At 37.7% G+C, this 24522-nt stretch overlaps 1 protein-coding gene across 1 annotated transcript in view; it reads left to right on the forward strand.

Moving 5' to 3' along the window:
• Positions 1 to 24522, forward strand: part of WDR7 (WD repeat domain 7) — a 392926-nt gene that overhangs the window by 361255 nt on the left and 7149 nt on the right. Inside the window, exon 28 of the mRNA XM_054460414.2 lies at positions 22908 to 23012. Coding sequence (XP_054316389.1) covers positions 22908 to 23012 — 105 coding nt within the window. The remainder of the gene's footprint in view (positions 1 to 22907; positions 23013 to 24522) is intronic.

Here is a 24522-nt window from a genome sequence, read left to right on the forward strand (position 1 = left end):
TCTAGATTCCATCTTTTTCAGAAGAAAGATGAATAAATTACTTAGAGTATAAACAGATGAGCAAATAGCTGCCTATAACAGTGGGATGTAAAATGTATATAGCAAGAGCTAAAAGTGTTGGAGAAGGTAATCAGCCTTTCTCCTTTGCAGTTTTTTAAATTCAATTATATGTCTCCTGATTAAATCATAAATGTGTATGTGTCTGTGTTATGAAACTTTCCTTCCTCCTGGATCTGATATTAGATAAGCCATTTTTCTTGATCATCTTTCCAGGAAGGATGAAGAGCAGCGGGGAAGCCACACTTCTTATCATGTATGGCTTTCTTTATGTTCTGTGCAAAACAAAGGAGTGAAGACAAATCAGGTGTATATTTGGACATCATGGGGCTTCTAAAACCTGGGAGGAGAGTGCTGAGGTCATTTTTCAAAAGTTTGATATCAAAAAGCCCCAAGGTATAAGCAGTGAAGACTTAGGTATCCGTAATTTTTGTGCCTGTGTTACTCTTCAGACCCATGGGAGATTGGGTTTAAACTCAGGTCTCTTGGGAGCTGTGCTCGTTCCCCAGGATTCTCACTGGGCATCACAGCAGCAAAGGTCAACTGCTGCCATCTCTCTGCACATATATTTGACTCTGCAATTGTAGGCATAATGCAGGTTTTTTATGGGTTCTATTTGATAACATTGGGCCAAAGTAGACCTTCCTAAAACATGGGAGTGGGGCATACTTTGTGGGACATAATGATCTGCAGGGAAAGAGTTAAACTCTATCAGCAGACTTGAAAACAGTGGTCTTAGTAGCTTTGAATTAATCGTTTAACTTCTGTACTTTACTCTGCTCTTTGCTTTTATAGCACATCCCACATAGAATTCTATTAAGGAATATGAGCTGAAGCTAGAAGGTCCACTTCAATGAGTTTGCCATCAAATGATGCAATAACTGTTAAAATCTTTGTAAAATGTCATTATACAAAAGCAAGTCACTAAAAATTAAATGTACTAAATTGTGTACATAGAATGTCATCTTTCTTACCCAAGGAATACTCTTTTTTTGTGGGTCTGAATGTGATTTAAGTGGCCGTTTATATAAGAGCAATAAGTGATTATCTACTTATAAAATGAGAGCATGTATTTTAAAAATTTAAAAATACTGAATACTTGAGAAATGGCAGGCCTTATTCTTGATCGTCCCAAGTTCTTGATGGTACATCGTAGCGCTTAATAGCTGAAGAAAACAAGCTTTTAGCAACAGTTTTTCCAACTACTAGTATGAATAATGTGTCATATAGAAGATATTATTTCCAATTTCCAATGTCTGGGGATGTCCTGCAGGAAGAAGTCAGAGTTATGAAAATATTTATGGAATCTTATATTCACAAATATAGTATGAAGAAGTTTATAGAGACTGTCAGTGAAATGAAATCCTCACAGTATAACCTTTTAGTTTCATGTGAGGCTACATGGCAAACAATAACAGAGTTCTAAGTCTTTTCATATTCTACAAAATCCATCTGGTTTCTTTGTACTATGTGCGTTAGAAGAAGCCTGGTGAAGAATTTAGGTTTGGGGGAATGTTTTTGAATACAGAAATATAGAAAAGTTAAATTTGTTAGATGGGTGGAGGTATTAGAGATAAATATTTTAGGAATAAGTAAATATTCGGAAATATATATGAAATAGTGATAATGATTTATGTATTAAACTTCAGTTGAACAGAAAGAGAAATCCATAGAACTCTTTTAAACCACTTATTCTGAGGTGACTAAAATAATAGGAAAGAGAAGTAAAAAATTATTTTTAATCTTTCTCCGTGGTGTCAGCCCCTATATTAGCCTGGGCTATCTAAGTCCTTGAAAAATCTCTAGAAAAAAAGGTGGTGGGCACTTATCAAGGAAAGATGTTCTTTGTGTTGACAGCTGAGAAAAGGTAGAGATATATTATAGTAGAGAAAACAATTAAGGAAAAATAACAAAAACTAATGCAAATTTAATGCTCTTACGCTATCATCTTATACAATAAATCCAACAATACCAAGGAGACAGGAGGAAGGATGGCAAGAAAAGTAGAAAACTGCAGAGAACCTTGTAGCCGGGGCAGAAATAGGACTGCTAGAAAACCCCCCTAGAGAACGGACCACCCCATGGCCTTGTCAAGACAGTTCTCTGAACAGAAGGGATCTCCCATCTTTTGGCCACCATGAGCTTCTCCGTTCAACAAAATTCCCTCCACTTCAGTTGCATTTGAGGCAGAATTCTCTGTGACAAATTCCTATCCTCTGGACCTGGAACAGTGCTGCAGCTGGCCAGCGTACCACAGTTTCCTCAGCTGGGAGCAACTGGACATGAAGAACTGGAAGTATCCAAATATTTTTAATCATAGGATAAGAGCTCTAGTATGGAAACATTCAGGGAGAATGTCGGTAAACCAAAATCCTGACAGTATAATCCTTCCCTTTATGAAGTAGTTTAAAAGAGATTTATTAGTATTTGTATTTAATTAACTAAAATCACATTTATACTTTTAAAAGCCCGTTATAAACCAGAAGTAATTCAGTGGCCACGAAGAAGAGAAGGCTTAATGAATCGTACTCTTGCTGATTTCCACTGATCCTGTATTATTTAATTTCCTGTTTTTCTTAATAAAGAAGGTGTCAATTAAGCATGATATAAAAATATTGATTTTTTTCTGCCTTCACTGAATATTATTTTTGTTTCCTATCCCCCTTTGTTGGGTTATTTTAGCTATATATACCATATTCTGTAAAAAGATTTATTTTTTCTAATGGGCCATAATCATTTTGTTTTTTAGTGGTTTTGTAATCTATTTTTGGAAGAGAATTTGCTCATTGAACATTTGTGAGCTTAAACAGCAGCTATTTAACTGATTACTCTCTACTCACAAGCCTTCAGAGAAGAGGAAAGCCCTTGTCAAACTCTGCAGTGATGCGCACAGGAAGTGCATGATTGTATTATTTTCTTATAGTTTGGTTGTTCTAGAAAATGTTCAAAAGCGTTCTTCTTTTAAAAGCTAGACTGTCAATTCTGGGACTGTGCCGTTTATTAAATATAGATCTTAATAAATTTCTGGTGTAGAATCTTTAGTGTATAGAGGTTTGTAGATTCTGGAATTTTAAAAATATTTCTCTAAATTCTTTAGCTTTTCAGTTGAATATAAATATTAGTGGACAATAAGAGATGTAAATGTAGGGTCATGCACAGTGAATCCCAGCACTTTAGGAGGCCAACATGGGAGGATCAGTTGAGCCCAGGAGTTGGAGACCAGCATGGACAACATAGTGTGAAACCATGAGACCCCATCTCTACAAAAGAGAGAGAGAGAGAGAGAGAGAGAGATGTAAGTTTATGTTTAGGGCCCAAAAATAAAAACATTAAGAATGGTTTAGACAAGCAGTCCTGAATCAATAGCTAGTAATATAAATTAAGCAAAAATGTCTAGCTTATATTTTTTTTTAAAAAGAAATATCACTTGTAGCATACACAAATCTACTAGAGAATGATGAACAAGAATTCAAGGAAAAGAACACTTCCAGCAGATTTACAGGAAAGGCATCCTTACCGAGAAATGGTAGCTTGTGGTTAAGTTTCCCCAAGGGAAATTGTGGGAGCACTGTCGGTTGAGACCTGATGGAAAACTCGAAAATGCGTTCTGGGGAACAGCCTTAGCCTTGTGCTCTCAATAGTGAGCCTTTTGCATGTTCATTTCTCAGTGGATCCAGGCAGGAGCAACAAAAGATCCCACAACTCACTCTTTCCTGATATATCTATTTTTCTGTGTGTGTGGCATAGGTAACTGCCTTAATGAGGTAAAATACACATAAAATAACTTCACTTGTTTTAAGTGCACAGTTTGATAAGTGGTAGCAAATGTATACAACCATGTGACCACCACCATAATCAGGATAAGAACATATCCATTACCCAAAAAGTGTCCTTCTGCCCCTCTGCAGTCAGTCCTCTTCCCCTGACAATCAATCACCAATCTTTCTGGCACTGTGGTTTTTGCCTGATTAAGAATTTTATATAAATGGAATCATACAGCATGTAATTGTGTCTAGCTTATTTCTCTTAGCATCACGTTTATGTTCATCTGCCTAACCTGTATTTCAGTCTGTTTCCTTACTAAGAACTAATATTAAATTTCTGGATATAGAATCCCAAATATGAACTCTAACTAGAAAACTGGGCCCATCTACACTGGAACCGAAATTCTTTAACCATGTTAAATAAAGGAAAAGCAAAAATACCCAAGATTAGAGCAGTCATTACTTTTGGAGTTTATTTCTAAACCTTATTATTGTTTGTTCAGGTTTTCACTCCCTTTGTTTTACCCCTCCTGAGGTGCTTTCTATAATAATATCTATTTTTTTAAATAAAAGGAAAAATTGTTTTGATCTTCAGCATTTTGTGATAATTTCATAGTGTCTATGATAATGTACTATGCCCTGAGTTGTCTCGAACCCAGACTAGAAATCTTTGGGCCAGAAAATGCTTACATAAAAAAATTAAACATAACTTAAACCTATATGTGACTGTACTATAATTTTCTTTATTGATATGAACATACATATAGTACAAATAAATGAATACCTATTTTTGTTTGCATCCTAGAAAAATGTAAACTGTGCATTGAAAATAATTATCATAAAAAGTAGAACAGGAGTTATTTCTGTAGTCAGTCTTTAGCTGCATACATTTTTGTTAAGTATCCAAGAATGTTTTCCACAATGTGTCTCTGAATTACTGTTTATCGCATCCTACACCAGAAATTATTTAATTAGAAAAATAGATTGAAGAGGATATAAGAAGCTATTCTATAAGCAAAAAGAGACTAAGAAAGTAAGATAACCTGTTGGCTGTCACATTTAGTGATACAATATTTAGAATATATAATCATGTCTTTTACAAACATGTGTAAAATGTTCTGTAACACTTGAATGGCTGCAGCTGTTGGCTCCTTTTTTCTGGATTAAGTTTGGTCAAGAAAGAAACTGCCTCATTTTCTAGTTGTCATTTGCCCAGGAAGTAAAAGCAAAATTGTAATGAGGGAATCACAGCAGGAGAGTCTCCTAACAAATGAGAGGCATATATTGACTGGCAGCCAGCATGCCATTTCAGTGATAAATGTATTTTTATACACTGCTGTTCAAGGTCACTCACTGTTGTCCTTGAGTGTGCAGCCATCAAAAGTCATGCAGTTCACATTCTAAACAGTTCTAATAATCAGTGCAAAGATGCCTGACTTAAATTTACATCATTTATGTAAATTATACATCTTGATATTTCACTGCAGTTTCTTCTTGCTATTGTTGAAAATTGTTGAGAAATCAAAGAAGATGTAAATTTATGAGGCATTTGTGAGATGCATTAGTATAGATTTATTACAGTGTTCACAGAAGCCAAACTTAAACATGGATGAACTTCAGTAATTACCCCTTCTGTGTTTTGTGCTTCTTCAGTGTTTAAAATTCATAAAGAACTTTTATAAATCTAAGCATTCCAAAACAAAACTGTTATCAATTTAAGATTAATGCTATGTTTGAAATAGAATTTTTACTAAAAAAATACAAAAAAGGACATTTTGCTTTTAGATCTGCCTCAGTCCAAAGGAAATGTTGTTACTTTTTGAACATGGTAGTTAACCCTTTAAAAAGCACTCTCTAATTACTGAGAGAGAGTGATCTAGTTATTCACCATTTTGTTACTCAAAACTCAAACACACTTTCTAAATATAGAATGAACAAAACCATGTTGTTACTCAGGTTTTTGATCTCCATAAATAGCAAAATGTTCACGGATTAATCTAGTATTAAATAGCTGTCTTTTCAAAGTTAAATTATATGCAGAATGTAATGATTTGGATCACATGATATCTTTCAGTAAATATTATTAAAAATATTATGATTGTTGGATTTAAGAATCCTTATGTTAAATATGTGTTCACAGTGCATATTCACAGAAAATCACGGGGCCCTTTATGGTCTGTCTTCAGACTAATTTGCCATCTAGGCTTATCTGACTCCACTTCATTCCTTGCACTGTAAATATTGATCATTCTGGAGGGCTTTTTGTTTGTTTGTTTTTCCCCAACAAGCTACACTCTCCTTCCTTTAGGCTTTTGAATATAGTATTCCCTCCGCATGGAGGGTGTGTGTTATACCCTTCACATTATATGTATGTTATATCATACCCTCTGCATTATATTATACCCTCCACATGTGTGTATGTGTGTGTGCGCGCACACACACCCCCTAGCCTTTGTAATCATTCATACCCAGAAAATCTCCAAGGTTTCTCACCTGACCTACACAGTAATCCCATAATTTAACTTCTACCTGAGGGTATGGGTGTAGGAGGAGGTAAATGAATGTCTCCCTGATTTTAGCTTAGAGCTTTGGATGAATCTAATATCTAGGAGCTCCAGATAGGTAATCTCATACTTCCCTCTGACATCCCACACATACCACCCTGGCCTAGTACCACACATATATTCCCCCTGTATATCCAGAAATGTTAGAAGTTATATGTCTCTGGTGTCTACAGTAGACAATTAGGTTCCTTGGGGCTGGCTTGGACCTTGAAATGCTTTTCCCCATAGAAACTATTATAAATAGTGCTTAGGAGATTGAACTGGCACTATAAATTCTAAAACATTAAGAATTCTCTTGGCTTTTGGAAACTGGCCCAGAAATCTATTTGTCGCATTGTTCCTGTTTAAAGGTGTGCAGAGTTCCAAACAACTGAATTCCAAACAAACTTTAGGACCTCTCATTTGATGGCTGCCCATGTGGAAACACTGCAATCTACTACACGTAAAAATGTCACTAGCAGTTCATTTTAAAAATTACCACATTGCATACGGAATAGCAAGGAGTGACACAGTAAATATACAGAACTACAAATGGAAGGATTTCTTGTATTTAAAGTTATATTAGTTATCAATATTTTACAGATCAAAACAGTTCTTACAGTTTCACTCTTTTTTAACTTTGCGTGCAGAATTTGCCTTTCAGTGAGCCCATTATGACACTGAGTTCTGAGTTTTTATAGCTGGAACAGGAAGTATGAGTCAGAATTCTCAGTGAATTCTAAACTTTCCAAAGATGAAACCCATAAATGGCATTTGTAGTTCTGTATTAACTCGTACTCACAGCTTGAGTTGAAGGCCTGTAGCATATTTAAAGAGTACTCTTGGGTTTCCTGGTTGACTTCCTTTGTAATTTAACCTTTGGCGAAGCAGTTATAAACTCTGACACCTGAACAGTCATAAATTAAAAATCTGTAAGTACAAGTATTTTATAATACCGTGTCAGGCATCTTAATGTACAGTGCTGTATCTAACCACTAATCTCAATTAACTGTTAAATGGAAATGTTTAGCATAAAACTATTATCATATTATAAAAAACTGTTTAAAAATGATATCTTTATCATTTCTAAACTATAAAAGCAACTAAATATATGTTAAATAATTTTTTTGTTAATAACCTTCCTTTTTTAAAAAAAGCCAGAAGCACAGTTTTAGGGAGCATACATCTACCATATAATATTACACTTACCATGTAATGTTATAATTTTAATTTTAACATTTAAAGTGATCTGGCAACTATGACTCTCATCTCTGAGCAAGTAAAATATTTTCATGAAAAAATAAAATAGTGCATAGGAGTATGAAATTGTTTATACCAGGAAAAACTGATAAACTTTAAGATTTCAAAGACAAGCTAATATGAAATCTGGAAGACTGTAAGCCAGTAACTTATAGGTGGTTCTTCTAAGGGATGGGATTTGATGAGTAAGTATATTTGGGTAAGGTTTTCAGTTTTATTATAAGTACCCCAAAAATGGTAGTACTATAGGTAATTTTTAGTTTCCTTTTTTATATTTTTCCCTGTTTTTCAAAGAAAAAAAAATTTAAATCAGGGGTGTCTTAATCTTTTGACTTTCCTGGGCCACATCGGAAGAAGAAGAATTGTCTTGGTCCACACACATAAAATATACTAACACTAATGCTAGCTTATGAGCTAAAAACAAAAAAATCTCATCTTTTAAGAAAGTTTATGAATTTGTGTTGGGCCACATTCAAAGCCATCCTGGGCCGCATGTGGCCCATAGACCACAGGTTGGACAAGCTTGGTCTAAATAAAAATTATGCTTCTGCTAAAAATTATTTTTGCTAATGCAAAGTTCATATATAAAGTCTATTAAGCCTCAGAAGTGTGTCCAAACTACCTTCTCATATACTTACTCCTAAAGGAAAATATTATATTAAATGGAAAGCTTCTGGTTGAGTTTTAGATGCTTTTTTCTTAAAAGTGAATAAAATTAGTATGCATAGTATTAAAGTATGCCCTTAACAGCATCTGTAATAAGGCATAGAATGTTATTTCAAGGCACACGTCTGTGGGTCACATGCGTGAAAGTAATTATGAGCAGATTACTAACAAAGTGCATTCTGTGTTATAAACAGAGAGCATCACAGGATCCATGTCTGCCTGGAAAGAACATGAGTTAAAACATCAAAGCAGTTTTTTTTTTTTTTTTCTTAAAGATTGTAGTTATTTAGATAGCTCGTCAGTGGTAGTGCAACAAGTGGGCTTGTGTTATTGATTTTCACCTGTATTACCACAACATTTTTCATTGACAAATATTAATTGCTTATTAAGTACTAAAGAGTTTGATGGTCCAAATATTGAATTTTGTAATGAATTGACCTTTTAGTTTTGCTTATCATTAGGCAGTATGATTGCATTAAAGATACAGAGGTTTAAGCCAATATATCTCCCACTTTAAGAACATTAAATAGATATTCCTCTAAAATTTTAATTTTAGTGATAGGATATTCACTTTCCCTTGCATTCAGGTAAATTATCTTTGGCCAAACTATAGGGAATGCTTATATAAATATGAATTGTGTGGCTATAATTAGTAGTAAAGTATCCAGCATTTTTTGCATTGATTCTAGCTTATGAATGCAGAGAATAATTGAAATTTGTATCAAAACCAAATTGGTGATTATGATCACTAATGTAGATTTTTTAAAGTCATTAATTTGGTTCATTTTTTTTTATGTTTGCGAAGAATCTGCATATCTAAGTGAGCAGCCAGTACATATGTGTGTATGTATGTATACAGGCATATACATCCATAAATATATACAAGTTCCAGTTTAATTCCTTTTTGTTATCTTTCCTTTTTTTTTTTTTTTGACATGGAGTCTCGCTCTGTTGCCCAGGCTGGAGTGCAGTGGCCCAATCTCGGCTCACTGCAAGCTCCGCCTCCCGGGTTCACGCCATTCTCCTGTCTCAGCCTCCCGAGTAGCTGTGACTACAGGCGCCTGCCCCAACACCCAGCTAATTTTTTGTATTTTTAGTAGAGACGGGGTTTCACCATGTTAGCCAGGATGGTCTCGATCTCCTGACCTCGTGATCCGCCTGCCTCGGCCTCCCAAAGTGCAGGGATTACAGGCGTGAGCCACCGCGCCTGGCCTCCTAATGTTTAATAGTATATTTTTTCTTTTTATAATTATACTTGGAGAAAAAAATTATTATACTTGGAGAAATCTTAAGTATATTATATATTGGGCTTTCTAAAACATAATTTGTGGATAACTGATGAAATTTAAACAAAGTTAAAATTAGAGAAATTAGACTGTTTTGAGTTGGCAAGTATTTGTAGATTAAAATGTTAAATTTAATTCAAATATATGGTTTTGATTCCAGAAATTTGACTTTTTAATAATTGATTTTCTGATCTCTGAGTCAGATAATTACTACTTGATAAAGGGTTATCATTTAAAAGTTTAAATACTATCAACCTTCAAAGCAATTTTGTTATTAACTACATTAATTTATCACAAAATCCTCTTTTAAAGGTGATTTGTACATTGGGAACAACTTTGAAATATTTAATTTAAAAATAAAATATTAGATTAAATATTATATTTCAGGTCTACAATGTGTAAAATGAGCCCAGGTCTTTATCTTCTGCCCACCCCTTATACTGCTAGTGTCTCCTGTCGTTTTATCCTCATCCTTTTGGTCTTTTCACTCTATCTACTCTTCATGGACTTTCTCAACCATTTACATTGGATTTTTTAACAAACATTCCTGGAGAAGCTGCTGTGTACCAGGAACAGGGCTGAGTGCAGGGTCTATGCCTTCCACATCTCTCTATGTGCTGGTTCCTCCCAAATCTGCCTTTCTTCTCATAAACCTGTTCCTAAGCTCCAAATTCATCTTCCTTACTCTCTAACATATTTCTATGTGCTCAGTCCCTCCACCTGAATTCTCACACTGAGCTCATTATTTCCCCTGACACCTTCCCACTGATCCCTATCCCCCACGCCCTCCCCAGGGTCGTCTTTCCTTTGTGCCTTCCCTGTGCAGGTCACAGCAGCACCACCGGCCCCGCTTGCCCTCTCCTTCCTGTCCATGCCCACTTCCTCATTCAGCTCCCCGTTTCTCTGCTTCATTTGCTTCCCAACAAGTCCTTCTTCCTTTCCCTCTTCTCCACCCTCTGCAGAATTTTCTTAAAACTAGTCTGATCTGACCATTCTCATATTTAAAAACTTCAGAAAACTCCCTATTGACTATGAGTTAAGTCCACATTTCTTGACACCACAAGAAGGTGGCTTATAGCCTGGCCATAGCTGCCTTTCTGCCTCGTTTTCAAGCCTGCCTCTCTCCACCTCTCCTTGCCCCCTGGTGCTCCCCTAGGCAGAATGACACGGGAGTGCTGGCCGTTTTCTTGGACCCCTCTGAAGTCTTCACTTGGCACATGTTTGCTTAGACTCATCTCTTGTTCTTCTCACCAACTTCTGGTGGTCCTTTAAAGCTCAGTTCAAATACAACCTTCTCTCTGTACCTTTTTCTGACATCTCCTGCCGCTGGACAGAAACTACTGTCTCCTCATCTGTGTTTCCGTGACATCTTCAGCACATCTCTATTACGCTGTTGATTGCACCATACCATAGTTGCTTACTGTCAGCCTGTTGGTCTCCCATTCCTAGATTCACTGGCAGGGGTCCTATCTCATCTTTATACTCTTATCTTGCACAGGACCTAAAACAAAAGTCTCAGTAAATATTTTTAACTACATTTTCCTAAAACTATTTAATCCCATGAGGTAGGCAAGACAGATAATATTATTTTACAAATAAGCAAATCAGAAAATTTTGCCTATTCATAAAACCAGCAAAGACAAATTTTAATCCACTAAGTGAAAGTGGATAGTCTAAGTCAGAGGACTGACAAGTAATGTCAGTGTTATTTTGCCACAGTAATTACTCTGGGAGATTTGCAAATGCAATTGCTATATGAAAAAAAGACATATATTGCATATTTTATGAATATTATGATTTTAATAGAAAAACATTGGGTGTTATATCAAAAGTAGAAGGTTAATTTTATCTTTTTGTAACTTGGTATTTCTTTAAATTATATTTTTATTGTATTTATTTTGAACAATGCAATTGTTTTACTATTAAAATTGCATTGGGAAAAGTAAAAATGTGAAAGGAGCTTTAAGTTAGAAGGTATTCATTCTAGATCAGTCTCTAATAAGTCACCATCATCAAGGGAATTCATTTTTTGGTTTTTTATTTCAATAGGTTTTGGGGGAACAGGTGGTGTTTGGTTACATGACTAAATAGCTTGGTATTTCTTAACAAAAGAAATGAACCTTGTAATGTAGAACAGCATACAACATAAATTAGGTTATGTTCCAGACTAATCTAATTTTCTGTTTTAATAAGTGGAAGAGGCATAATAAACTACACATGAAAGTGTAAAATTTCTAAATCTGTAATGTGTCCTAGTGGATATGTTCTATCATTATCCAAAATAAACATGAATCCAAAGGTATGGTAATGTTGGTTAATATATGTATGAATTTTAGAATTTTATTTTATGTTGTAATGTAACACTTTCAAGCATTTCTCTTTTCGGAATGGTGAAAATGTTAAATACTTTTGAAACATAATTTCAAAAAATATAAATTCTCTAGCTTTAGTATAATCTACATCAGACAATTTTGTGTCACCAGGCGCTATACCAGGCAAAGGAGAGGGAACACATGTGAAGATCCTGACCTACTGCTCTAACCAAACCATCTTCCATTAACCATAACCAAATCAAAACCCACGAAAATGCCAAGTCCCATCATGATGGACGTTTACTTAGGAATGTGATTGCTGTCCGGCGAGTTAGTGTGTACATGTGTCTGCTGAAGTCCTGCCGTGTAAAGGCCTGAAATGTCTAGAGAGGGTGGAGATAATCAAGACCATTCATGCTGCTGAGGAACTCCATGAGGAAGCAGGAGGGGAGAGATTTATTTTCATAGCACAGTATAAGACTTCTAGCATGTGTTCCAATAGTTTCCTATTAGAAATACTGAAAAAAAACATTTAGCTTTTGGGTTTGCCCAGATCTGAAGAAAACATTTTGTGTGACTTTTTAGGCATATGCAAGTGAAACTTTAATAAATATTTCATATGAGCAGCGTAAATATTTGATAATTTATTCACTATTCTTTTATTTAAAACTGAACCACATTTATCTAAGTTATATTAGTATTCAGCAGTAGAGTATCCATGAATCATCTTTAAGTATGGCTCTGTAATTATGTCTTTAAATGTTAAATTATATCAAACGTTATGTTTTCATTTATGTCTTTAGGCTTTTTTAATCATTATTGAGTCTAAAAGTTGTACAGTACAAACATACTGCTGTCATTTTATTAGCCAAAAATTAGTGGTGATCATATATTAACTTGTGATGTTTGGGATTTTTAGCAAACCTAATTTTCACTGTATGATTCTATATAATTAATCATTTCAACTTGCAAAGAAAAGACATATCAATTATGTATAATTTAATTGGATAGTCTATTGTTACTTTATCCTGGAAATATTGGGCCTAATAAATCAGAAGAACAGGGAAGAGCAAGACTAGTTCCTGATTATCTGCAGCAAGAAAAGGGGAAAGAAGGGCTTAGACATTAATAGGTGAATTAATGTCTAACTGATGGAGAACTTTTCTTTGAATCTGAAAGTTTCCCAGTTAAATCGAAGGGAGAATACTCCTAAAATCAGTACCTATTTTTTAGAGTTTGCCGTATGATGATTACAGCGTTTTTAAGTTTGGCAAGCAACAATTGGCTTAAATGTTTATTCTCCATTTTTCTATTCATAAAACTTCCTTTTAAAAATAATTTTGATAATTTATAATGGATCTTAGTGAAAATATAAGCCTCAATACCATAAAAAACGTATTGGGAATGTCAAAATTACAATAATACAATAGTTTTGAGCATGTATTTTGATTCTCACTATTCCTAGATAAGGGTGTTGTGTGTATATATGTGTATATGCACATACATGTTAATATACAACCCCCCACAGAAGAAATATTGAAAACTATTGCTTGTGTCGTAAGGATTGTCAATATGTAGATAGTGAAAAGCTCCTTTAATTCATCAATGTCAGTTTGTCCTTGAATGACATATAAGTAACTTTTAGTAACTGAAAATGGGCAGTAAACACTGAAGCTAGTTTTAAGAAATAAAGAGAGCCTGTTTACTTGAGGCATTATATCTTACAATAAAACTTAAGATAGCTCACTTTATTATATTTATCCTTAAATCTATTTTCCATTAAGGTGTTAAAATGATATCAAGTCTACTTGTTTTTCCCTCTGAATATATATTCTTTTCAATTAGATGGTGATAGAAAATAATTCATTGAATAGTTTCAATACCTTGGCTTGGAAAATGCCAAAACAGGTTGACTTTATAACATAAAGTTGGCATAATGTGAATAAAAAGCGTTGCCTCAGCCCTCCATCAAGAAAAGAAATTATAGCGATAAACAATCTGTTTTCAACTCTCAAATCTCTGTTCAAAATCATTGTAGAACTGCCAAAGGGCAGCATCTAGACTTATGTGCGTAGACTATAGGAGATAGTACACCCAATAAGAAAAGCTGAGCTCTTTTCAATACTAGAGAGTTTTAGGATTGCATTTACCGTGTACTTCCATTTTGGTCGATATTTTTAGTTTTTATATTTTGGGTCCCAAGTGAGAAACAGGTTCCTAACTCTAATTATCCTTTACTTAAAAAGCGCTTATTTATGGTCCTTGTAGGAAGGTATTGCCTCTTTGGGGTACAGACAAGCTGATGGGAGGGTGAAAACCTTCAAGCACTGAGGACCAGGAAGGGAGGCTGCTGGTGAGAGAGATGGGGCCACCATCTCTGTAATCTGGCCTGGGTGTCTGGGGAAATCAACACGGGTACCTTGTTCCTTCTTAGCCAGTGAAGAAGGCCAGGACAACTCTGTTTTAAGAGGTTTGAACTCCTGGAGGTGGGTCAAATAAAAGAGTGTTTCTTCATCCTCACTGTGGCAGTGGGCCAGTGGACCCTGCCTGACCCCACACGGAGGCAAGACTACCCTGGGAAAATGGGCTTCCTATGTCCCAGGCAGTGCTGTCATCCCAGCCGTCCTCACAGGGATGGCAGGGAAGGGGAGATTGCCGTGGATCAGGACAGCACCAGGATAGGAAGGGAGGTTGGGCCAATCCAGGGACCTTCCTGTGTATGTGGAAGCCACCTCCATGCCACATGGGGTTGGGAGTCTAGGGGTTCTGTGAGGTCCCCTGAAATTCAGAAGGGTCTGCAAGGTGGGCTAGCTGACTGTTGCCTGTCCAGAATGAGGGGACGGACACTTCCCCCAGGCAAGCCCCAGCACCGCCACAAGTTCTTGCTTCCAAGCAGCCCTGCTGTAGCTGCCTGGGCTGGGGCTGCACCCAGCCTCCAAGCACCACCAGACATCACTCAAGGTCTTTGTTATTTGGTGTGGCGAAGTCACTTATAAGTGTTAGTGTATAATATACATAAGACTTTCTCAGCTGTAGGAAAGTCAAGCTACGGAAATTGAAGATCCAGCAGTTCATAGCTTTCTTTTACCTGGTATTCTGTGAGGCAGCAGACTCTGGCACCAGACTGCCTGGATTCTAACCCAAACAAGTTTTCACACCTCCCTGTGCCTCAGTCCCCTCATCTATGAGGTGGGGAATAACATAGTCTGCTTATCTCATTGGGTTGATATGTGAAGATTCAAAAGTTTATGTAAAAGTGTCTGGAACAGCACTTGGCATATCATACATGCTACAAAAGTTTGCCTTCTTAGTATGCTTTTTGGATTCTCTATAGCAACAGTCCCCAACTTTTTTGGCAGCAGGGACCAGTTTCATGGAAGACAAGTTTTCCATGGAGCTGAGTGGGATGGATGGTTTTGTGATGAAACTGTTCCTCCTCAGATCATCAGGCATTAGTTAGATTCTCATAAGGAGGGCACAACCTAGATTCCTCGTGTGCACAGTTCACAATAGGGTTTGCGCACCTATGGGAATCTAATACTGCCACTGACCTGACAGGAGGCAGAGGCTTGCTTACCTGTCACCCACCCTCCTGCTGTATGGCCTGGTTCTTAACAGGCCATGGACCCGGTACCAGTCCATGGTCCAGGGGTTGAGGACCGCTGTTCTGTGGTATAGCATAGTAATGCATGTTTACCCTTCCATGTACAATTTTAAAATTTATTTCAAGGATGACAACAGCTGTTTTATAGTTGACCTTTGCTAAATCCACTTTTTGTTTTAAATTAAAGTATTAAGTTATATGATGCAATTTTATCAAGACCCAGTGGTGAGACAGAAACTAACCTCTTTAAGCACCCAGGTGATATGATGTAAGTGTTGAGAATTAGTAAATTGGAGAAGAGAGAAATAGAAGAGAGTTAACGAGCAATAAATGAATGGGAGTACATGTTTAATGAAAATAAACAGGGTGCAAAATGAGTACTAATGTATTTTGGAAAGTGGTAGAAGAGGCTTTAGAGCAGGGGCTGATCATCTGGGTTTTTGTCAGTGGATGCCTCTCAAGATGTTTCTGCAGCCCCAAGACTCTGTCCATTGGCTTAGGTGTGCACATCTCACTCTCCTAAAGATAACGGGGAGCACTTCAGATGTCAGCCATCTGCATGCCAACAACTGTACGAGTTTTTCCTTTTCAAGGAGTTCTAGTAAATTGTCTTTTAATGGTGATCATCAGCCACAATTGCCATTTTCTGATAAAATAAGCATATGCTGGCCAGGCTGCATAGTGTTATGAGAAACTGTAATGACATCTGATCTCCTAATTCCAGTACTCAGTCTGGTTTGAAATTCCACATCTTGGCCGGGCACAGTGGTTCACGCCTATAATCCCAGCATTTTGAGAGGCCGAGGCAGGTGGATCACTTGGGGTCAGGAGTTCGAGACCAGCCTGGCCAACATGGGGAAACCCTGTCTCCACTAAAAATACAAAAATTAGCTGGGCATCATGGCATGCACCTGTAATCCCAGCTACTCGGGAGGCTGAGGCAGGAGAATCACTTGAACCTTGGAGGCAGAGGTTGCAGTGAGCCGAGATCGTGCCATTGCACTCTGCATTCCAGCCTAGGTGACAGAGTAAGACTCCATCTCAAAAAAAAAAAAAAAAAAAGAAGAAAAGGAATAAAAGAAATTCCACATCTTGAGGCCAGGTGCTCACACCTGTAATCCCAGCACTTTGGGAGGTTGAGGTGGGTGGATCACCTGAGGTCAGGAGTTCGAGACCAGCCTGACCAACATGGAGAAACCCCGTCTCTACTAAAAATACAAAAAATTTGCCAGGCGGTTGGTGGGTGCCTATAATCCCAGCTACTCAGGAGGCTGAGGCAGGAGAATCACTTGAACCTGAGATGCGGAGGTTGCAGTGAGCCGAGATCGTGCCATTGCACTCCAGCCTGGGCAACAAGAGTGAAAAACTCTGTCTCAAAAAAAAAAAAAAAATAGAAATTCCACATCATGAGATGTAGTTGAATAAGGTGACCTCAAAGATACCATCCAACTCTAAGATGTCTTGATTGGAAAGCTTGGAGAGAGTTTAAGGAAAAGCCACTGAAATTATTAAAAAGTTGAGAAATAAGACCTGAAAGGAAAGGTTATAGTCACTGGGATTTTTTTTTTTTAATCCTGAAAACAAAATTAAGTAAAAGAGGGGGCAGGTTGCTGCAACAGTCCTCAAGCTTTTAAAAGGCTGTCACACTAAGATTGGTCACCAGCTGTTCTCCATCTCTACTGAGGCCAGGACCGACCAGAGGAAGCAAGCTTCAACTGCAGTGTTTTGGATTTAGATTTGATATAAGGAAAAATTCCCTGACAGCACACATTGTTAAACACTGAAAAGGGTCCTCAGGGGAGATGTGGGAATCTTTCTCTGGAGATATCTGAGAACAGAATAGATTTTCATCTGTCTGACCTGCTTCACCATAGCCCTGTCCACACACACAGCAGAATAGGTGACCTTTCAGTGTTCTTGGCAACACCATGTGGTCTTAAGAGCCTATGCACAAAGAGACTTGAGAAGGCTTAGTTCATCGTGATAATTAAATTGGACTTGAGCCTTCTAATCGGCCATAGATGAGATTACCTATTTTTTAATGGTGTTATTATCTGCCTAAATTATTTGTTGAATCTATAATTTGTTTCCTTGAGCAGATGAACCTTAAATATCTAATAAAATTTTCACAAATTGCTTGGGAGAAAAGAAGGGGGATTTTTTTTTTCCTGGAACATAATTAATTCTTAACTTTTGCACTCTTTTGAAATGGCTCTTTTTTGATGAGCCTTTCCCTTGCCTAACAGAGCTGTCAGTCAGAGCGATGTCTTTGTCTTCTCTCTGCCTTGAGCAGTTACCTCCCTGCCAGCCAGCCATGAAATCTACGGGCTCCTGTATTGGGATGTCAGAAAGGCATGCAAATCAGAGCCTGGTTCCCCCTCCTTAGCTGCCCTTTTGTGACTTCAGCTGCTGTTAATATGTGAGAGATACCAAACGTACGATGAGCGTTACAAGCACCCGCTGCACCTCACTTGGCGTTGCCGGGTATCATTAAGTGGGAGCAGCACTGGGAAGATGTAGGTATTTCCAGGTCTTTTGTATTGCCTCTCCTTTTGAGAGTTCTTCCTCACTTCTGAGGCACTGACTGCCTTGAATTTCTGGCCTGTCTTACCTATTTCCTGCCTCCATACACACACAGACACTTCATTCAGGCTCACCCTAAAGTCAGGGCATCTGCCATGCTTGTACCTCATGAAAACAAGCTTGTCCTGTTTGCCCTCTGCCAGAGCACATTCTAGGGAAAATGCCTCAGGTGAAGGCATAATTGTGTTTTTCGAGATTTCAGAGGCCACGTGCAGCCAACTGGGGAGGACGTATTTCGGCTCAGCAGACCTTTCAAGCGCCCCTCAAATTGCAACGGCCTGACTTAATCTGAAGTCAGCCACGCTGCTTCCTGAGAAGCCCACAGCCACACCGGCCGCTTGCCTCTCAGCCCCTCAAGACCTTGGGGGCCGTCAAGGTTCAGTCCACGCTCCTGCAATTTTCCAGTTTATGTTACTAAATGTTATACAAAATACATGGGTCAGTACTTTATGAATCTTTTCCTTGTGCTGGTGTTTATGATAGGGAAATCTTACCTACTTTTGGAAATCTTGTTTTCATAATTTGTGTTAAAATTAAGAAAATGGTTTAGGTAGGATTTTGTGTTCCACCTTAAAGAAAAAAATGATGACACCTACAAATAAACATAAGATGTTCTCTTTAATTTTATTCAGCCTCAAAGTGGGTTGGTTTCAAGTCCCAAACTTGTCATTTGGAAGCTGACAGACCATGTGAGAGCAGTTTTAAAGAGAATATTCTAGAAAGTCGTGGCTTTTGTTGATGCTGACCAAATCATTTTAGAAATTCTCATTTCTGTTTCCTTCTCTGTACAACTGGGTTAATTATATTTCTTTGCAGAGCACATTGAAAATGTATGTTAAAAACTGTTGAGTACATTAAGTATTGTTCATTATTCTGCTTCCCAGTTCCTTTTCTTTAATGAGAAAAAGGGGTGGGGGTGTTTAACAGTTCAACACTCTATCTCCTGCTAGGAATAATTGCTTGATTTTTTTAAATTGTTCGTAGCACTTCCTGAATTTGATTAATTTCTTTATATTCCATTTCTGTCTTTTCAAGACAGCAATTTCTTTGACTAAAAATATAACAAGGCGTGATACTCATTCGCATATAAAAAGCCTACCAAACCTCTTTATATGTTGAAACTTGTTTGTTTTTTGGAAAATGTTCTTCAAGGTCTAGCATTTGAGACCCAAACCATCCAATCCGCTCCATCACAAAACACAAGTTCTGTGCGATCCGCACAGCTGCATCTCTAATGCAAGAGTAGAGGTTAAAGTCAGTTCAGGTGGTGCCTGCACAGATCTTAGAAGTTCAGAGAGTCTGAACAAAAGACAATGGCAACATTTCCATTACAGTGAGGGCTGAAGCACCTCTCAGGCTGAGATTGTAATGAACTCACCAGATGTACCAAGCCATTTAAAACAGCAAACTTCCCTGCACTGCTTGAGCGGTACTTGCTCTTACGAGACAGCAGGTCTGTCTGTCAGCTGCAGTCAGCACTCTGTGGTTTTTCTTTAGGTTGCTTTAAAAAGCCAGCCCTGTGGGGCACCTAGCAGCATCATGCTGTGTGTATGTGTGCATGTGTGTGTGATGTTCGTATCCAAGTCATGCTGTGTGTGTGTGTGTGTGTGTGTGTGTGATGTTCTGATCCAAGATGTAGTCCCCCTTTGTCCAAAGAAGACTTTCAAGAAAGTTAAACTCACTATATGACAGGACTTCAACAACAACAAATGAAAATGGAACAGTGATGAGTAAAATGAGTAGGAAGAAGTATTTATTACTTGATGTATATAGAATGAGCATAAATTTAGTTCTGAGTTTCCTGGCAGTAAAGCAAGCCAGTGTTAGGTTATGTAATTATTGTTACATGATAAATGAAAGCAACAAATTTATCTGGAAAGACAAACATTTTCCCAGCAGAAAATTCCAGGCTGAACTTATTTCCCAAGATCTTCTTTGAGAGACACTTAAATAACAATGATCAGTGTCTTCAGCTGAAATAGAAGTACGCTTCACGTGGATGTTTTAAATACTCGCCAGAGGAAGACAAAAAATGGAATATTTAGAGAAGACTGTTCTGAAGGAGCAAATATGGTCCCAGTGAGTCTGTTTTACTACTTTTACAAAAAGCTAACTTGTTAGCCTCAAAGAAAGGGGTGTGAATGTGTCCACTGGGTTGTAACATCCTTTGGACCTGGTGGTTTATAGCCTGCTTACTGTTATGTTCTCTAACTTACTGAAGCAACCTTCTGGTTGCTGATTAAGGAAGGATGCTAATCTGAAGGAGGAAGGCTTGGCATTCTGTTTTGAAACTGAGGGGCCCAGTCTCCAGAAGGAGGCTCAGTCCACCTCTACACAGAGTTGGGCTTTGGGGGCTTTCAAGAAGGGCCAGTTTTTCTTAGAAGAACTTTTAATCTACTCACAGTTTTAGATGGATATTAGAATCCCAGAGCATGGAAGAAACTTTGAATTTTGAATCAAATATTTATAATGGAAAGGTTGCATTAAATGCCAGGAGGGACCAGGCGGGAAATAAGTGAGCTGGGCAGCCTGGTACATAGGTCTTCTTTTGTGTTAGTGCTGGACTGGTGAAGTGAAGAGCACATGCTCAGGCTGAAGTGCTCACCACCACTCAGCCCTGGCTGATGCTGCCACATGTGAACAGAGACCCAGTATTACCCAATCCTCCAGTTTTTCAGGAGAGGCTGGAAATCTTGATTTTACATAAGATCTGATCAATTAGAAAGATGGGCTGAAAAAGTTTGTTTTTTGCACTTTTGCAGGCCAAACCAAACACATCTATTATCTAATTTCAGGTTAAGTGTTTTGAGTTTGCAGCCTCTAAGTCAAGGCCTTACTGTCCTACTGTCTTTACCGTAAAGTGGCCTCAGATTGGCCCAATAGAATTTCAGACTTTTAGCAGAACTGAATCTTGATTTTAAAAAACAGTTAAAAATGCTTTCCCAGTGAGCGGATTAAACCGACCTGATAAGTGGGAACGGACCACTTTTTTCCGATTTAATTGGTTAAAGGCTTTTTTCCTGTCTGAGTGATTCTCATTCCAGAATAGTTGACGTTAAGCTGGTTTCTTGCGATAATTATGCAGCAAGTGCACTCCATTTCTTAAATTAGTACATTTATGGGCCAGCATCATGAGTAATCACGTCTATTTAATCAAATGCCACAGTCTGAAGTCTGTGTTTGTAGGCAACCTGGTATGCTACATGATGGTGATTCTGAGATATGTGATTAAGGCATAGTTTTGGAGAAGGGTTCATTGAATGGTGTACTCAAGTGATTGAGTTATATGACTGTTTATATGTGTCTGGTCATGTCTAAGCAAGCAGGAGTAACACAAATATTAAAAGTATTGAATTGTTATATGCCATGCATTGTGCAGAACGCTATGTATTACCTCATTTAACCTTTACAAAGCTCTTTGAGTTAGATATTATCATTATCATCATCATCATCATTCCTACTTTACAAACATGGGTACTCTGAGATGTTAAGTTCCTTAAATAACGTGGCCTTAGGGTCCACAGTTAGTACGTAGTGGAGCTCACATGCAAACCCAGGAAGTCTGGCTCACATCAATGTTTTCTACCTGTCCAGAGCCCAGTTCTATACCAACATAACTTTTTTTTTGAGTGTTAGAAAACAAGTGTTATTTGGGACACCACAGTCCCTTGAAAGTCTAATGACAAGAAAGGACAGAATGCAAAGGCAGCAAGGAATGTGCTTGTGTCCCTACCCCTGTTTTCCCTCTTCTTCTTCATTTTAGGTATTCAGATATGTAGTATGAAAAAAATCTTCTGAAATGTACAGTACCTGTGGGCCGAAACACATAACAAGCCTGATGCTCCCACTGAGACTCAGGGCTCACAATTCTTTATCAAAAATGACAGCTGGAAGCAAACCTGTCATGAATTTTCTTAGTTTAAGGGCACACATTTCCTATTCCTTTCTAGACAAAGGGAGGAGACCAACCTACAGCTTGTAAGCCAGATTGAATATTGGTTATTGTGGCAGAGGTATGGTTTTTAATAGTTCAGTACAGGGAGATTAATACAATATTATGCTAATTTGCTTAGTATCCAGTGTCTTCTGTAATTATTAATATCATCAGACTTGAGTATTGTTTTTATTAGGAGGGACCTTCTATCAAAGACCTAGTCTAAAATACAACTTCCTTTTTATTATTCATAGTTAAATCAATGATAGCTATTTGGCAGAGGTTCAAAACTATCCCTGTTAACTTGTTTTTAATGGTATTTGATTTATGTGTGTGCCCAAACCTCCCACATGTGTATGGATGTGTATTTACTAATTGCAGCTATACGCATTTAAATGCAGTGTTGTTGGTAGAAAATGAAGCATAAAGCATGAGCAGTGTATAATTATTAAGGAGATGAAATTATAGTCTTAACTCCTTCCAGAACAGGGATTTTTATAACACAGCTTTTTATTTCAGATGAGCAAAGTTCCTGGATACTTTTGGTGATCAGTTTCTTACCTTTCTAACTAATTGTAAAATTCTTCCCTGTGGTGGACATAAATGAATTAGCACATTGGATTGCCTATTAATATATGCTTTTTCTTTGGGCTCATGCTGCCCTCCCAACTAGGAGGCAGGTGGACACCTCAGAACAAGATTGAAGCCCTTGAAGAGTTCCCTCAATGAGAGAATGTCGGTTGCTTTGCTTATTTTTCTAAGCTGATTTTATAAACAAATAAGATAATAGCATCTAATACCCGTGATGTAACTTGTTCAACATTGAATGCATTTGTGTGTGTATTTGTAATTGTCCTGTGGAATGTTTATCATTCATGATATCTGAATTTTATTTTAGACAATCCATGGACACAAGGGACCAATCACTGCAGTGGCTTTTGCTCCTGATGGAAGATATCTTGCCACCTACTCAAACACTGACAGCCACATTTCTTTTTGGCAGGTAAGAGTAGATGCTCCAGGGTCTTAAAGAGTATACTGCATGATATGCCTTTGGTAGTAAGCCTTCCTGTTGAGCCTACCTGCCGGCCCTCCTTCCTGTCCTCCCTCCCTCCTTGCAGCAAACATCCAGTCTGTATTGATTGCTGATGATGTGCCAGGCACTAGCATGCAGGGTGCTGAGAGTACAATTAGCAATCTGGAAAGAGGGGCATCTGCTCTCACGGAGCTTGTAGTCTGAAGTAGACATACATAAATAAGCAAGCAATTACGGTCCCAGGGGAGCCTGAGAATAAGGTTGTGGGAAGGCTTTTCAGAGGAAGTGACACCTAAGCTGAGGCTTGAGTGATGTGGAGGAAGGGCTGGGTGTTCAGGGTGGGTCACGAGGTGTGGGTGGTTAAGAAGGGGGCACAGGTGCACGAGGAGCCGTGAGCAAGGGCCGGCGTGTTTGAGGGCCTGGCCTGAGAGGAATCGGGCAGGAGAAGCCTCACTGGCTTCAGCTATTCATTTACACGAGGGCTTCACACAAGGTCCCTGGGTCTGTGACTCTAACAGGGCATAGGGCATAGGATAATAAGGTGTTTTCCTAGTGTTCACCTCATGTCCCTTTTATAATTATCTCATTTTTCTTTGCATTCTGAATTGCCCACATAATTCTCATAATTCTCAAACTGTTCAAAACATTTCTTAAGATCTCACATAGTCTTTGGTAAGCAGTTCATGAGAATGCCTATGTTTAATTCTGAATAAAATGAACATTAATTTTGAGCAACTAATTTTGGCAGTAGAATATGTTTTATCCTCACTGCTTCATTGCTATCCCATCTTCTTTTTAATTACCTTACTCTTTTAGTCCTGAAAATTACCAAGAAATTAAACATTAGCAACACCCCCAAAAAAGTTAATTTAAAATTTTGTTGTTATCTTTATTTTCTTAGAATGCCAGTATGTTTTATGAGATTCAGTTTATTGCTTTGAAAGCTAAAACAAAACAAAATAAAAGTTTAAACAAGGCTTCAGCACAACTGGGTGATAGTTGAAAAAAATCAATAGGTAATAAAATGTAAAATGGATACAATAAATTACTTAATTAACAACATGCTATTAAAGCATGACAACTTCAAAATCTGTCACAGACTTCTTCTACTTTTATCTAATTTAGTTTTCCAGTTTATTTTCTCATTAGCCTTTCTTCCAGAATATATCTCCAGCATCTAATTCACTCATATCAAACTCCCTTTATCAGAGATCTCACCCAGCCCTCATTTTCCCAGTGAGTAACCACAGCACTGGTGTTTTCCACTCCTGAAATTCCACAGTGATTCCCGTTAGGTGTCCAGAAACTGGGCTTTTGCAGCAGTGGTTCTTTAAGGATTTTACCTACTGATTTTTTTGGGTTCCTCCCCCCGCCCGCCGCTCATGTCTAACTCAATGGCCTCTATTATATCAGCTGTACCTCCACACAAATTTTCTTTTATTTCCTGTTCTCTTGGGATCTTGGAGGAATATTTATA

Source organism: Pongo pygmaeus, chromosome 17 (genome assembly GCF_028885625.2).
Source record: "Pongo pygmaeus isolate AG05252 chromosome 17, NHGRI_mPonPyg2-v2.0_pri, whole genome shotgun sequence".
NCBI lineage: Eukaryota > Metazoa > Chordata > Mammalia > Primates > Hominidae > Pongo > Pongo pygmaeus.